This window comes from Acomys russatus, chromosome 11, assembly GCF_903995435.1.
Source record: "Acomys russatus chromosome 11, mAcoRus1.1, whole genome shotgun sequence".
In the NCBI taxonomy this organism is placed as follows: domain Eukaryota; kingdom Metazoa; phylum Chordata; class Mammalia; order Rodentia; family Muridae; genus Acomys; species Acomys russatus.
The window spans coordinates 3,358,179-3,374,264 of NC_067147.1; the positions used below are offsets into that span (position 1 = coordinate 3,358,179).

The 16,086-nt window shown below is 49.1% G+C and overlaps 1 protein-coding gene across 2 annotated transcripts; it reads left to right on the forward strand.

Annotated features, from left to right (window-relative positions):
- The first annotated feature begins 1,379 nt into the window (after window positions 1-1,379).
- Window positions 1,380-15,433, forward strand: Mfsd9 (major facilitator superfamily domain containing 9). 2 transcript variants are annotated; one of them, XM_051152733.1, is made up of 6 exons: window positions 1,380-1,514; window positions 4,874-4,961; window positions 6,108-6,151; window positions 6,888-7,017; window positions 10,108-10,317; window positions 14,567-15,433. In XM_051152733.1, the coding sequence occupies exons 1-6, from the start codon at window positions 1,380-1,382 to the stop codon at window positions 15,358-15,360; spliced, it is 1,401 nt and encodes a 466-aa protein (XP_051008690.1). In that variant the 3' UTR covers window positions 15,361-15,433. The 2 variants fall into 2 exon arrangements, with proteins under 2 accessions (XP_051008690.1, XP_051008691.1); XM_051152734.1 differs by having other exon boundaries at window positions 1,392-1,502.
- Window positions 15,434-16,086: the final 653 nt, after the last annotated feature.

The following is a 16,086-nucleotide window of genomic DNA, read 5'->3' on the forward strand; positions in this document are numbered from 1 at the left end:
GAGTGGCTTATATTACCAAACGGGATTTCTCCAGAGCAGCGTTCTCAGTGATGCTGCACCCCTTTAGTACAGCTCCTCACGTGGTGGTGACCCCAACCACAGAGTTATTGTGTTGCTATTTCATAACTGTAACTTTGCTACCGCTGTCAACTCTAATGCAAATACCTGGTATGCAGGCTATCTGATGTGTAAACCCCCTTCCCTTGGAAGGGGTCAAGACCTACAGGCTAAGAACCACTGTCCTAGACGATTGCTGGAACTGTCTCTTTCCCCTCCAAGGTGCTTTTGGTCATGGTTGCTTGTCACAGCAAGAGAAAGCACACTAGAACACTTTCTATCACTTTTACATAATAAAATTAAGCCACAACACAACTATTTTATGAGGCATGTGACTTCTTCAAGAACATTTTGGAATCTGGGGAAATGGACTTAGGGACTCCTTGACTGATGGAACATAAACCATTCTGAGTCCCTAAAAACTAGTATCAATTCAAAGACAAAGTCTGGTCATTCTCATCACACCAGCATGTTCTTTTTTGCACATTATCCTGACAGTGCTGTAGTTTGCATCATGCATGTCCTTGTAAGACACTTGATGAGACTGCGTGTCCGTAGCACTTTCCTTGTTTACTCTTGCTTCAGAGCCCTGAAATGATAGCTTTGGTCTATCGTACTCCGCACTGATAAAGCTGTGAGCAACAGGGCCAACTGGTCCTGGCTGGACTAGTGTGTCAGGAGAGTAGAAACCTGAAAGGGTCACACTGAGATTAACATATGAAAGAAGCCCCCCAAAAAACCAAAACAACAACAAAAACAAAACGGGGTGTTGCAGTGTCAACAGTCATGAGTCCACAGTCTCAAGGCCCAGTGCTTTGGAATACTGGCCTTTCCCCATATCACTAGGCCACTCCTTTTCCAGGTGCTGTTTTTCCTTTCTCAATAATTTTTCTGTTTCTATTGTAATTATGTGTTCCTGTGCAATCCTTTGTCCTGGGACACATGAATATGAACACTTTAGTGTCTTCTAAACCCAGATCCCTGTCCAGAACGTTAGAAGGTTCCAAACTGTCAACCTGGGGCTATCACTGAGGAAAACCTGCTTCTAGCAAAAAGACATCATTCCCTCTTGCCTCACACCAGGGAGTGAGGAAAGATGGCGTCATTCACTTGTCACAGAACTTGCCTTTGTCAAGGATCTTGTATTAACATGCCTGCTATACCAGTACAGCACAAGACTGAGGCCAACCCCACGCGACAGGCTCCCACCTGCGCAGGCGCAGGCCGTCCGCTTCCGCTATGGGCGTAACCAACTCTGGGCGTGACCGCCGCGGGGGGCGTGGCCTGCCGACGGCTAAGGCGTCTGCTGCCCCCAGATTGTGATGGCGCTAGGGGTCCGCGAGCCTGAAGCCTCGGGGCAGGGGCTGGCCTCGGAGACCCGGACGACAGCAACTTCAGTTTCCAGTGCTGCGGGCTCCCGCCGCTTCCTGCTCTGCCTCTACCTGGTAGGCTTCTTGGTGAGTGCCCGCCCTGGGGCTGAGGGAAAGCACTGAGCCAATGCGAGACTTGGACTCCTGGAAAGGGTTGCACTTACCTCTGGTTCCCGGGGATGAACACAGCTCCAGCCCAGAACCTGAAGTGTGCTGTGAGGCGCCTCCGTTTGCCCCTTCACGACCGACCTCAGCTGTGACTCCTTGACCCTGCCGCTGGGGAGCGCGACCCCAGCTGCTGTTTGCAGTGGCCAGTGCAGGATAGAGAAGAGGCTGCTTGAGGCAGCTAGTGCTGCCTCCACAGCAGTGGTCAGGAAGTCTTTGCTAATGACCCCATCTACCTGGGAGGTCTTCAAGATTGAAATTGGAAGTCACAGTTGTGTGTGAACTACACACCACTGCCTTTGGCAAAATAGCATGTGCCTTTGTTTTGTTATAATATATGTGTTTATGTGTGTATATATGTGTGTGTGTGTACACACACACACACACACATTGGTTTGGTTCACAACCAGTCCTTTCCTTGTAGAATGATAAGCTTAAGAAGTTATTCTTCGTTCACCTATTAATTTAATATTCATGAAATTTCTGAATGCCTGCCATGTGGTATGTGCCCTGGAACTGTGGTCTCATAGGCCATGTCTGCTTCCAGAGCATTTACAGTCTTAGTGATAGGCGTAAGTGGGGAATCTTGGACTATTTTCCGAGCAGGGACCCTGATTCACCCTCACTCCTCTTTCAAGTCTACCTTTGGCTCAGAAGGAGCACTCTGCAGGGTTTCCTCATCAGGCAAAGGAACCAGTTAGTGGAGAGGTCAGTGGGAGAAGGCTTTGTGGCTGACCTGACCAGCGCTGGGCCTAGTAAACAGGAACTGCTCACTGTCCAGATGAAGTAAGCCTAGTGGGTTTTTTTTTTCCCTCCAGACTGCGGAGTAGCTACAATTAGCACAGGACTACTAGAAGAGCCACCAGAGTGGCCGTGGCCACATCACCAAGACTCTGGGGCCATTTATTTGCTAGTCAAAGCAGAGACTGAAAACCTGTGTTCTCTGCAGTGGACATCCGCTGACTGGTGATCAATCAGGGCAAAGCTGATCTTTGTGTTGCCACTGGGGCAGCCACAGGAGCCTTTGGGCTGCCAGGGGCTACTGTCCTGACTGAGAGGACAGCCACCAATGCACTGTTTGATTGTTTTTACTCAAAGGCTCTATCCCATGCTTTTTCTTTTCCAGACAGGGTGTCACTGTAGTCCAGGCTGGCCTTGAACTCATGGCAGTCCTCCTTCCTAAACGTCCCATGTGCTGGGATTGTGGAGCCATCATGCCTGGCTTTCAGTTTGCTTTTGGAGAATAGACTGTGTGCTGTGCTTGCCAGTTGTCCAACTTGCAAGCCAGGAAGTGGGAAGCTTCTGAGCTGAAGTGAGCACAGTCATCAGAGGAGTTGTCTATTTACTGTGCCCTTGGACTCCAGCCACTCTCATTAGAAGTGGTTTTCTGGCCGGGCATGGTGGCGCATGCCTTTAATCCCAACACTCGGGAGGCAGAGGCAGGCACATCACTGTGAGTTCGAGGCCAGCCCGTTCAACAAAAAGCGAGTCCAAGACAGCCAAGGCTACACAAAGAAACCTTGTCTAAAAAAGAAAAATTATAAAAAAAAGGAAAAAAGTGGTTTTCTGCTTTTGTATTGAATTAGGAGTTACATGCTCAACCATGTGGGTGAGGAGCAGAGACACAGCCGCTGCACAATTTGCAAAGTGTCCGGCAGGAGCTAGAATTCTGATTGGTCTGAGAAGTTAAGCAATTCATACCTCATTCATTCCATGCACCCTTCCAAGGCAGACTTGGGTATTGACGGCCACTCTCGTGCTTTCCATGTGTTCTGCACATGGCAAATCTAGTCTGTTGTAAAACTTTGAGAGATAAAATAATGTATTCAAGAGTATATATACTTTGAGGGAAATACGTATGATTTCCAAGTAGTTTTTAAAAAGATGATGGATTTCTTTTCAATGAGGAATGTGATGAAAAATTTTATCATGTGCTGCTTTATATATCTTTGAGGGAGCTAATGCTGACTTACTAATTAACATCCCAGGGATATTATGAACAGCTTAGTTGCTGTTTTTTTTATATATATTTAGCAACCCCAGAGGCTTGCGAGGAAAGGCTTCTGATTTGAAGAGGAAGGGCACAAGATTAGAGAAGTCATTTGTAAAAGTCCTAGTTTTAGCCCGTGATACTGTGGGGTTTTAATTTGTCTCAGGGGGAAGGCCAAGCTCATTCATTTGGTGCACGTTGGTTAGCAAGCCAAGATGGTGCCTCCAGATACCTGCTCAGTTTCTGTCCCCTCTTTCCAGCCTGCAGCAGGTGACAGGTCATCCTCATTGAGATAGCCCACCAGGGAGAAACACTGTTTTCCTTCCCTGCAAAAGGCCCTGAAGCTTGTATGTACTCGTCGGTTTCCATGGGGAAGTGCTGATGCGCAGAGAACAAAGGTTAGGTGGCCTCGTCTTACTGACTTCCTTGTGAGTGGATGTGAGCACATGGCCTGCTGTCACAGGTAGCATATGAAAAAATGGTGGTGTGTAGAAACTATGGCTCAGGGAGGACTTGCACGTTGCAGTGACGCAGAAGAGGTTTTGTATTAGTACTTCCTGAGCAGAAGGCGCCTGCCGCCAGCTTTCCTGGCAAAAACAGAGTTACTTCAGATTCACCGGGCACTAACTTAGTATCGGCAGCTGGTGCTGATGCGCCTCTGCGTTATCTTCCATAGACCTTAGTCTGTGGATGTCAGTAGCTCACCAGCCTTCTCTCTTCCGCATGCTTTCCTGGGGGCTTTCCTCTCAGGTACTGATGTGTGACAGATTTTGACGCCTAGAGCTATGGAAGATGCTTATGATCTTAGTATTCAGGAGGCTGAGCGCAGAGGCCAACCTGGGCTACGTAATGATGCTGTCTCAAAAAAACACAGACCCTGGTCCATCTGTTCCTTTCCGTAACTTGAGACTCTCACCGAAGCAAAAAACAGCTTTGACAATAAACACAAACTGTCCCTCCTTCGTTATCTACACAACACTGTGAGATTTTCAGTTCATTCTAGCTTCCCTCCTTCATGCGAAGGACTTGTGTTGTGCACCCTCCTCCGATGCTAAAAGCCAGTCACAGAAAGGCTGACGTGAAAAACTGATCCTAGGTCGAGTTGGCGCGGGCATTTAGAAGCACCTGGATTTTATCGCAACTTATAACCTGGCCACTGTGGTCTACAGTATGGTTTTCTTCTTTGCTCCGAAGTTCAGATACGGGTTTTACGTGTGTGAAATTTGAATTACAGTGTAAATCCTGCTGAACCTCAGGACTCATGAGTCCTCTGGGCTTCGGTGTCTCGCAGGACTTGTTTGGTGTCAGCATGGTCGTCCCATTGTTGAGCCTTCATGTCAAGTCCCTTGGAGTGAGCCCTGTGGTTGCTGGAGTAGTCGGTGAGTGTGGAATACTGCCTATCGGCAAAATGTGAATTTCAAATCCTCTGTCAGTAACTCAGCCCTTAGCCAAACATCACCCAGAAGGAAGCAGGAAGTGAAATGACTGCCAGAGTATTTCCAAGTACCACCCTGAAACAAATGGCATTCATCTTTGCCCGGTTCACCTACACTTGGGAAGGCTTTGAGGTCTGAGTTATCTCTACATCCCGTACGATGGAAACCAGACTTCCTGGGCCTCTGGCCTGGGCTGTGTATGCTGCAGGCCTTGCATGGACTCTGGCCTCCTGTGCACAGGCACAGTTCTTGAACTCACTGTGAGAGCAAAGGGGTGATCTGTGGACGTCACACCTAATGGGAAAAGCTTTGGCTGACCGCTCTGGGAAACTAGCTACAAGCGTCCCATGCAACCAGCGCATCCCAGAAGCCTGTGGACTTTCTGTCTATACAGCGTGAAATTCCATCTAAATTGTGTTGATTTGTGAAAGAGACAGGAGTCCCAGGGCTTAGAACCTGCCTGCTAAGAACTGAAAACCCTTAGTGCTAACAGCCCTGCGTCCTTCACCACAAGATGGAGAGGAAACCAGGCAGTTTTCCACATCACCTGTGCCATGTCCTGATCCCTCCCATGATTATTCTTTTCCTCAAGAGATGTACCTTGATTTATGCATGTAGACCGCTAGGAACAGCCAAGTGGACCTGGGAGGGAAAGAACTCTGTAAGTTCGTTATTTAACGAAAGCTTTTTCCTTCTAAATTTCACTCAGTTTTTAAACGGCTCTTTGTTACTGTGGTCAGCATGTATGACTTACGGCCTATCCATTCATGAATGTCATGGGCTCGCTTATCCTGCTCTCACCTCTGAGATGCTTGAGCTGTCTGAGTTGGTGTGAAAATTCGATGCTCCGTTGGATTTTTCCAGGGTTCGGACTTTCACTCTTAGACAGAGCAGCACTACTTTCAGGATTCCCAAGATGGGCCCTGGCTGCCATTCTCACCCGCTTGCTCACATTTTAATTTGAGGGCTTTTAAAAGTATTTTGGAAAAGATGTAGGGCACTTTAGCTTCCTGAAGTTTCCTTTTTCCCTTCGCCTTCTGCCTGACTGTTGAGCCACGGCTTTTTCTAATGCTGCCGATTGTTTTTCAGGCTCCTTGTACGGCGTTTTGCAGCTCTTCTCCAGCACCTTTGTGGTAAGCTATCCTCCATCCAGTAAGCTGCCCCGTACCCAGCTGCCCATCTCAAGCACCCAGTCATGTCACATGACTCGGCGGGTCACCCACCCGCGGTGCTCACAAAATGGAGGCTCCAGGATTACTGAAGAGTGAGTGTGCTTCGCTATGTAAGACGGGGTAGAATCCTGTCCTTTGCCCTTTGAGTGGCTCACGGGAAGACGTGGCTGCTTCTGTGAGGCGCACTGAGCCACTGGTACATGTTGGGGGAGAAGGGATTTTACATCATAGCATGCTGTCCCAGTGACTTGGTGCTGAATTTTTTTTTTTTTAACTAGAGAAAAAAATGTAGACAGAAGTTATCACCCATTGCTTGCGCCGTGTAATTGGCGGCCGTGAGCTCCACCTACATTTCTACCATACTATGTGGAGGTCTGTACACTGAACCAATCGCTGCATTGTTTATGAGTAATTTCATAGAAACCACTTTGATTAAATATTTTTTAAAAATGGAGTAGAGGGCCTCAGAGGTGATTCTGTCTTCCCAGCTGCTTGGTAGTCTGACATCCAGGTGTCTCCCCATGCAGCTTGCTGTGTCCGTGCTGGTCTGGAGTCATCTGTTGGTTCTCACAGATTGGCAGCGGCACGCCGCAGCCGTGTCCCTATCCCGCTCCCTGGCATTTCCACGTGCTGAACTGTCCTGGTATCTGTCTGCATGGTGGTTGTACTGTTGGACACCTCTGCTTGTTCCTCGCAGGGCTGCTGGAGTGACGTGGTTGGAAGACGGTCCTCCTTGCTAGTGTGCATTCTGCTCAGCGCCCTGGGTTATCTCCTCCTTGGCATGTCCACCAATGTCTTCCTGTTTACTATGGCTAGAGTCCCCGTAGGTAAGTTCTGGTCCCCGAGGAGGTATTTTAGGTGTATTTCTCTGTATGAAGCTGAGCCTGCTTGATAACGCCTCTTCAGTCAGAGCCTGGCTTCAGAGAGCAATGCCTTGACTAGCGGGTTGCTATCTATTGAGCATTTGCTATTGGCGGGCCCTCTGGTAGCTTGGTCAAGGTTCCCATCCTAGCCTGTGACAGAGCCTCCTGGAGAATTGTTAATCTGGAGTATCACACCGCTCCTGACTTGTCTCTTTCCTGCCGCCCTACCTCTCCATGTTTGTTCAGACAATTAAGGCCATGTGGGATACCTTCGGCCAGCCCAGGGACTCACGCCGCTGAGACACGCCCCAGTGGCTCCGGCCGCTGACTGCAGGAGACTGCATTCCTGTGTAATAGGACCTAGAGCTGGTCTCCTCTTTCTAGACTGCTCTTGACCATCTCTGACACCTTGAGAGAGCTTTCTTCTTGGACCTTCAGTGCGGTCTTTTATCCGCTGTTAGGTGTCTGGTGGGTGGGTACCTGCTATGGAAATTGGATTCCTACTTGCCTTTCTTAGCATCCAGAGCCCTGGATCTCACCGATTTTTCCTTCCTTAACCAGTGCAGCATGGACAGACCTCGAAACGGTGGTCACGAGGCTGCTACCCTGCACGTCTGCCCTCTTTAGGTTAAGCTTCTTTATTAACACCCCAAGGGAGAGCTCTACCGCTAATGTACAGCCAAGGATGTTCACTCAGCATGGTCACACTGTCCTGGATATGTATGTGGAAGTAGAGGTTATTGGAATCGACTTCCCACATCCATTTCGTTGGTTTTGCTATTGCTTTACATTTGGAACTTCCTTCCTTCAAGGCAGCCCACAGTCCAGCCCCACCAGCACACCCAAAATTACAGTTAACGTGCATGCTGAGGCTGCATCTATTATAGTCTTGCTTGGTTCGCGGTGTCTTTCAGGACCACTCGCTGTATTCCTCCATTCTGTTATGCCCTGTTCGTAATTCTCTACAAACGAGTGCGGCAGACAAGTGAGAACCTAAATTTTGTGTGCGAGACAGGTAGAGATTCTTGGGTAGAGTGGGGTTATTTTTCCTTTAGTATGAAGTGTGCCTAGTCCCCCCAGTCGTGGGGGAGTGGGGAGTTCTAATATATGGGCATCGTGGGCTTTGCAGAAAGGAGTGCTATCTCCAGCTCTTCTTGTCCCCACCTGGCCCTTCACAGTGTTTGGGGATCGTGCTGAGCGGGAGCATTGGGAACTTTGCCAGGGTTCTGTGTTTGCAGTCAGCTGCAGACTCAGGTCCCTGTGTCTTGAAATGTACCCCTATTTCATGCCTGCACCAGACATCTGCTCTTCCGTTCCCAACCTCTTAAGAACACGCCCCTGGGTTGTTTCTAGACTATTCTCCCCAGGGTCTTCTTCCCTCACAAGGTGAACCCAGCACAGTTTTAATTTCAAAGAAACACACGAAGTTCCTTAGAGATTTCTTGAGAATCTTCTCTCAGCCCAGACCTCCATGTTTTAGAACAAGGCTACAGAGAGTCTATGTATCCTAAAGGGATTTCAAGGTTTACTTTCTGACAGAGCTGTCCACTGTGTCCAGTGCACATACTCATGTTTTGAGCTGGAACCTTGGGGTAGACACAGGAGGTATGAGTGGGCCTGAGTGGCTGCACTGTGAGGGGACAAGCAAGATGCTGTAAGGAGGTCACCAAGTCACAGCTTGGCATGAGGTGCAGGGAGGGGAGCTTATTCTAGTTCTTACGAGATGTCGGCCGAAGTAGCTGGTCTAAGTGTTCCTCACATGGATGGCAAACAATCCTCAGGAGAACACAGCCATGCTGACACAACCAGGCAGTCAGCAAACACATTCACAAGTTTCCGAGTAGTGGGGAGCGGTTGGCATTGGTTATTTGAGGACACTGTCATAGTGTCTGGGGGTCCCGCTGGCATGTGGCGGTCGGTGTTGACAGTATGAAGAGGCCTCGAGTTTCTCTTCTCAAGTATCTTCCTCCCTGCTGCTCTGGCCCACATCACCTTCTCATGTATTCACTATACTTTTCCCCAAGAAAAACTCTCATTCCATGAGGGCGAATTTCACTGTTTATTTGTGGGTTGCTGTTGACTTTTTTTTTTTTTTGGCATTTTTGGTTAAGCTCCCTGCTTTGTCCACAGGTTAGGAGCAGTGGTGGCGTAGGATAGGTCGGTGTGTGTTTTGTAATTTGTTTCGTAGTGAGGGGAGAAACCATGGTCACCAGGTGACTTCGAGGGAGCCACTGTATGCAGTAAAGAGATTGCAGGCGTGACTGCCCCATTGTATGGTTAAAGGTTTTTATTGTAGGTGAAAGATAGGGAATATGCAGAGCAGAGACAGAACGAAGCAGGCTGAGCATGGTCAGCAGACTGAACATGGCCAGGGCTAGGAGACAGGAGAGAGTCGCGGACATAGCAAGATCACGAGAGATAGAGAGTAGACCATGCTGAAGAGAGATGATTAGTGGCTATCAAGAGGAAGAGGGAAGTACACTGAGGATGCAGGGGCAGTGGGGAAGACCTTGCCATGATACAGAGGAGGGAAGTGAGTAGGCTGAGGGAGGCTAGGATGCTGGTGTTGACGTGGGCATGCATAATAGGAGCTTGTGGTTTTGTGGGAGGTGAGAAGCCGCCATGGACTTTGCCATTTGTCCCTTCTGCCACGAGTGAGGGTAATGATTCCTTTGACAGATGGGGACTGGTTTTGGTTTCACTAATTCCTGAGGAACGTGGGCACTTGTTTAAATGCTAGAAATCCTCCTATGGTCCATTTCTGGATGTTTGGACTGTCTGAGACCTAACAGCCACCAGGAATTTCAATTGGATGACAAGGAATGTTGGGGCATGATGGCGAGATATGGGCTAGCCGAAGTCTCAGGCACGTGATGCCAGAGATGCGGTCGAGACCAGCCGCTATTGGGATGCTGGCTGGAGTCCATTATGATGTGGTGACTCACAGAAAATGGAAGCGAGAATTCCATTTGGCTCAGGAAGGAAGAGTAGCCCCGAGGGCTCTGCTCTGTGCCAGTTCAGACAGTTACAGAGCACGTATTTTCTCCCTTGCAGGTGTCTTTAAACACACCCTCTCCATCTCCAGGGCACTGCTTTCTGACCTGGTCACAGAGAAGGAGCGGCCACTCGTGCTGGGCCAGTTCAACACGGCCTCAGGGGTAGGCTTCATCTTGGGCCCCATGGTTGGTGGGTATCTGACGGAAGTGGATGGCGGATTCTATGTGACAGCCCTCATCTGCTGCTCCGTCTTCCTCCTCAATGCTGGTGAGTTGTCCATTGGGCACATGCTCTTACATCTTCTTGCAAGTTTTTAAAAAAAATACAGATGAAGCCAACTTACGTGGACGCCCCAACACAGGTCTGCAGTGGGATCACAGCAGCTATGTCAACAGTTCACAGCTGTCTGTAACTTCAGTTACAGGGATCCGACCTCCTCTCTGGCCTCCACGGGCACCTGCACTCATGCACATTTGACACACAAAAACACATACACTCACATACACATTAATACAGTAATGATGACAATAATCGGCACATTCCTTGTTTAAGAACAAGAGTGAATTTGATGACCCTCTTTGCTGCTCTCATAGTGACTGACAAGTTTGTGTCCCCCTGGCATTGAGGTGCCATCTTCTGCAGCTCCACTCTTAACCTCTTAACCATTTCTCCTCTCCTGGCCAACAGTGACTAGTACCCCCTCGCCCCGAGTGGGACTTTGTGCCCACTTCCCGGCTCCATGCTCCAATTTTGTCTGACTTAATATTAACTATTTATCAGATATGGGTTCTTAAAATAACCCCTATTCTTTGCACTGACCTTTGACTGTGAGGCTGTGTCCCTGCTGAGCAGAAGCGGTTCAGTTTGCGGTAGGTCAGCTGTCTCTGTGTGTTTATACTGTCCTCCTTGTTACTGCACACCCAGAAACGTGGTTACCAAGCCCAGTGCTGAGAAGTTGCTTCCCTCCCTCTTCCTCAAGGCATTATGTGTTTAGGCCTTACATTCATCTATAATCCATTTTGAGTTGATTTTGGTGTATGGCACAGGATAGGGACCAATTCCATTATTTTGTTCGATATATATTATCTTAGATATTAGAATTTATATGAAAATATCTCTGGTAGATCTGTTAAATTTTTCAATAAAGCATCGAAGTTTGAAAGAAAACCAACTCTGCATTTTCCTGCCACAGACCCCTCAGTGCCTCCTGGCCAGGGTAGTGTCAGGCTTTACTCATCCTGCACAGTGATGGGCAGCATCATGTTTTCTGTCCCACCTGCACTGCCACATAGCCCCACTGGCCTGCCTCACGCGTGCCCCGCTGGCCTGCCTCATGCATGCTCCGTTGGCCTGCCTCACATGTGCGGACTGGCTGCACTGGAAGACTGTGCACTGCTCCATCCCCTGTAACCATGTTCTTCCCGTGTGTCTTTCCCAGCCCTCTTCCTCCTGTCAATCACTTTACAGCCATTTGCTTCGTTTGTCTTTGGTCATTCTGAACAAAACCAGCTTAGAGGTTTTGGTAGCACTTCAAAACCTTGTTACTGTTTCATCCCCATGTTTCTATTCTCCAGTGTACTGCACAGGGGCAGGCGTTATGCCAGGGGACCCCTCTGCTTGCCATGGCTCTGCACATAGTCCACAGTAGTCACCTCCTGCGCTGTGGGATCCTTGTGTGAGACACGTGCCCAAGGACTCTTCCTCTTTGCCCAGAAACCCTGGTGTGGACAGGTCTTGAGTAAGCAGCTTTGTGAGTGAGAGAAGCCATGCAGACTGTCTAGTTGGCCTTTACTGCAGGGGTTTGAACCTTCACCTTGGGGCATAGTAATAAGCAACAAATCCATGCTGGGTCACTTTCAGATCCAGGAAGGGAAGTTCAGGAGTTTAATTTTTAGTTGTGGCAGAGCCCGCTTTTAATCTCTATCAGGATAGGAACCCACATGCTCACCCAGGAGGCCAGTCCTGAGAATTGTCCTGAACCTCGTGAATCTTTCACCATTGGCTACTTTAAAAGCCTCAGTTGAAAGGCAGTGAGGGGGCAAAGGTTAATCAGTTTCATCCAGAAGGTGGTAGGACCTTGGTGTAAACAAAGGTTGTACTCCTTAGGGGGAGATTAAAACATTTGCATAAAAGTCTTACAAAGAGAGGAAGAAAAAAGGATTTGAGTTCCTGGTCATAAAAAGCAAATTTTATAGTATTCTATAGAAAAGACCAATCAATTTTTTTTTTTTTTTTTTTGGTAGCAAGACTTCCTTCTCAGAGGAGACTAAAACATGTCCACCCCTCCGTAAAAGGCTCCAAGGACAAAGTGGAGTACAGTTCCACCCAAGCTGGGCCCGGGAAGCCAGCGGGCTTCAGGGCTTTGTACTGTAGAGCACCAGCGAGGGCTGCAGACAGAAGCCAGAGTGAGTCTCAGCAGCCCCACTGGGAAGTGCATCTAGTGTGGACAATGCTCCCCTCCAACAGCCACATAGGATAAGACCCTCCTCACTAACTCCCCACCCTACAACGACTAGCACCAACTTGGACGCCTGTCTGTGCAGTTAAGGTAGAATTGCACACAGTGGTTTGAGAGGAGCCGTGGAACCAGAGTCTAGACCAAGTCCCACCCTCTCCTTTTATGAGGGCATGTCTGCAGCCAACTGTGCCCATCCTCCCAGCCTTCCGTGTCCGCCTCACTGACACCCAAGTTGATAGCTGCTTCTTTTTTTCTTTTTGATCGTTACTAGCATGCATACTTCAGTGCATATTTGTTGTGTGATGAATTCTTGCAAGTGAACACGACTGATCTGGTACTGGTGGTGGCTGTTTTACATGGAGAGCCACATTCTGCATCTTCCAATCCCAGGGATAGCGCTTTTGGCATTTTGCCCCAGCCTATGGTCAAATGTTGGGTGCCTTAGGAAAATACAGTTGGGTGTATGTGTGTTCCCAGCTACAGTGACTACAGGAATAAGAGGGTGGTGCCCTCACCCACGGAGCCAGCACAGAACCCCTGGTTTCCTCACCCAGTGCTGCCGTCATGCCTTCCCCTCTAACTTGTGTTTCTCCAGCTAAGAAATTAGGCTGTGGTATCTAACAGACTCGGGCTTACTTCCTGCCTGGCTGCTTTAGCCTGAGCCCTGAGAATGACTTCTCTGCCTTCTTGCATAGTTTAATGTGTGCTAGCAAAACTCTTGGCCTGGCTACAGGAGCCAGGAAGACTTCTCACAAAAGCAGTTTTACCCACTGCTTGAGACATGGCCCCTGGTAGCCCAGGTCAGCCTCCAACTTGTTATGTAGCTGAAGGTGACTTTGACCCTCCTGCCCCTGCCCTCTGGGTGCTGGGATTACAGCTGTGTGTCACCGGCTCCACTGTGAGTGTGCACACTAGGTAAGCACTGTATTAACTGAGCTGCACGCTCAGCACTTATTTCATGGTTTTAGTTCTACTCTTCCCTCTGAGCCTGTCAAAAACTGTTCTTCTCTGTTTTTATCAGGATTCCTGGATAAAATGGTCCCCATTAAGATAAGAATAGATTTTTTAAAAAATCAGGTCTATGATTGATTGTGGTTCCTTTTTTTTTTTTTTTTTTGTCATAAGTGTGTTCATGGCTGAAATCTTTATATAGTATTTGGACAAAGCCATGTGCTCACGAGGTGCTTGAAAACAACTTGAAGCAGCCATTGGGACAGACTTAACGTGGAGTGCAGAGAGACCATTAAGAACATGCTTAGAAGAATGTCTTAGAATAGAAAACACTTGTTCAGCTTTAAGACATTCTTTGAGCATGGATTGCTAAAAAGGCCTGTAACACCCAAAGTGAAAGCATGCCAGGTACGGGCTCAGTGGCTGGCTTGTCTTAATGGCTACAGTAGCTGCTGCACTAGGCTGTGTGTCATAGTCCCTGACCATGGCACTCTGCGATTTTGTAGGCGTGACCTATGAAAACACTTGGTGGCCTGGACAGAGAAGAACCCACCTGGTGTTTGCTGATAGCCATGGCTCTCCACTGGCCCGGGGCCAAGACCCAACCCCTCTCCTAGCATGGCCCTGACATTGTAAGCCAGTTGCCTGTTGCCCTGTGTGAATCTCTTCTTAGGTTTATGGGGGCTTTGACCTGTTTGTGTATGTCTGGCGTTGTCAGCACACTGCAAACGCACTCTGTGAGCCATGTGTGCTCACACGGGTGGACAGATGGGTAAGCAGGCAGATGCATAAGCAGAAGGTTTGGTGATAAAGGCACTTAGGCATACACTCTAGTGCATAGAAGACATCTGCACACGAGCTGAGAAGACAGGAACTGTTTTGTGCATAGTTTCAGTAGCTTTTACGGTGTTTAGGAGTCCGTTGCTAGGATCCTGATGCCACAGTAAAGCTGGGCATCAGGGGGGGATGCTGGCATCAATATGACCAAGTAAATCTGGTATGAAATACAGGCGACTGATATAATACAAATACTCACTTATCTCCCAAGGAGCCAGTGTAGGAGTTCAGCACATTGCTGCTTTAATGGGTCTCTCACCATTCCGACAGGGCTCGTTTGGCTGTTGCCTTGGAAAGAAACAAACCTCAGTAGACCAGAGAACTGTGGGAGCGCGGATGAGAAGCATGCTACCGTACCCATAAAGTCAGAAGGTACACTGCAGGGAACATCCACCACCCTGAGGGCCAGGAGGAGTGAGAGGAAAGCGCAGAGGCCCTGGGTTGGAGTCCTGTCGGCTTTGAAGGACATGAAGAGCCTGATGTTTTCCGCATTGTGGGACATATTTCTCGTGCGCTTGATGATGGGGGTGGCTGTCATGCTGTACTACAGTAACTTTGTCTTGGCCCTGGAGGAGCGTTTTGGGGTGCGGCCCAAGACCACAGGGTACCTCATCAGCTACACCAGCGCCCTGGGCACCCTGGCTGGCTTTGCTGTGGGGCCCATCCTGCGGCTGTACAAACACAACTCATACACGGTCCTGCTGCACTCCAGTGCACTCACCTGCTTGCTGCTGCTGCTTTACTCCACAACGAGCACCGTGGCTGTGGTGGTCTGTTCCTCCACGCTGCTATCCTTCTCCACCGCCATCGGGAGGACCTGCATCACTGACCTCCAGCTGAGTGTGAGCGGAGCCCAGGCCAGTGGCTCTGTCATAGGCGTGGGCCAGTCTGTGACTGCAGTGGGCCGTATCATTGCACCCGTCCTCTCAGGAGTGGCCCAGGAGATCAGTCCCTGTGGTCCCCCAAGCCTGGGTGCTGCTTTAGCCCTGCTGGCTATTTTAATCATGTCACTAGGCAGATCTCACTTCAGCAGGCACAGGAGTGAGAAACTAAAACCTGAGTAGCATGGACCACATAGAGAAACAGATCAGAACTGGGCAAATCAAGGACCAAACGGACGTTTAAAGGAGAGTGAGTGGGTCGTGTAAGAGCAGTTTTTCCCAGACGCCTGTGCCCAGGCCTCGCCCGCACAGGTGACCCAGCAGGCCTATGAGAAGTTGGCTGCAGAAAGGGAAGTTTAGATTGAGCACAGTTCTACCCAGGGGACATGTCGGAAGCTTACCTGAAAGGCATCTTTTCCCACCTGGGACAGTAAAGTTAACATCTGCTTCAGGGGAAAGGCAGCATGCCACAGGAGGTGCAAATGGTGGTGGGCGAGCAATGTGGGGTGTGGAAGGAGGGAAGAGCCCCAGCCAATGCCCGTTGCTTAGCGCTGTGGTGGTCACAAGCTGAGCATCTCTCAGAAACCTAGAGTTAGCTCCTCTGCCAAAATCCCAGAGACTGAAACAACTGCTTTGTTTTGGCTGGTGAAACATCAGAAGCTGACCCCACCCCCAGACTATAGATACACAGACCTTGCTGAGGCCAGATTTGTAGGGTTTCTCACTGTGGACGAGGGGCACTGTGAAACATTATAGTTTTGATTGAAGTAAAATTTAGGGACTATTTAACAATTTGACAACTAACTGAGCGTGCCCCCTAAACTTACTGCTTGCAGCTGTGTCATACCATCTCTCCCGCCACCCAGGTATCTGGTCACTAGCAGCAAGCAGCTCTCTCTCAGGCTGCCT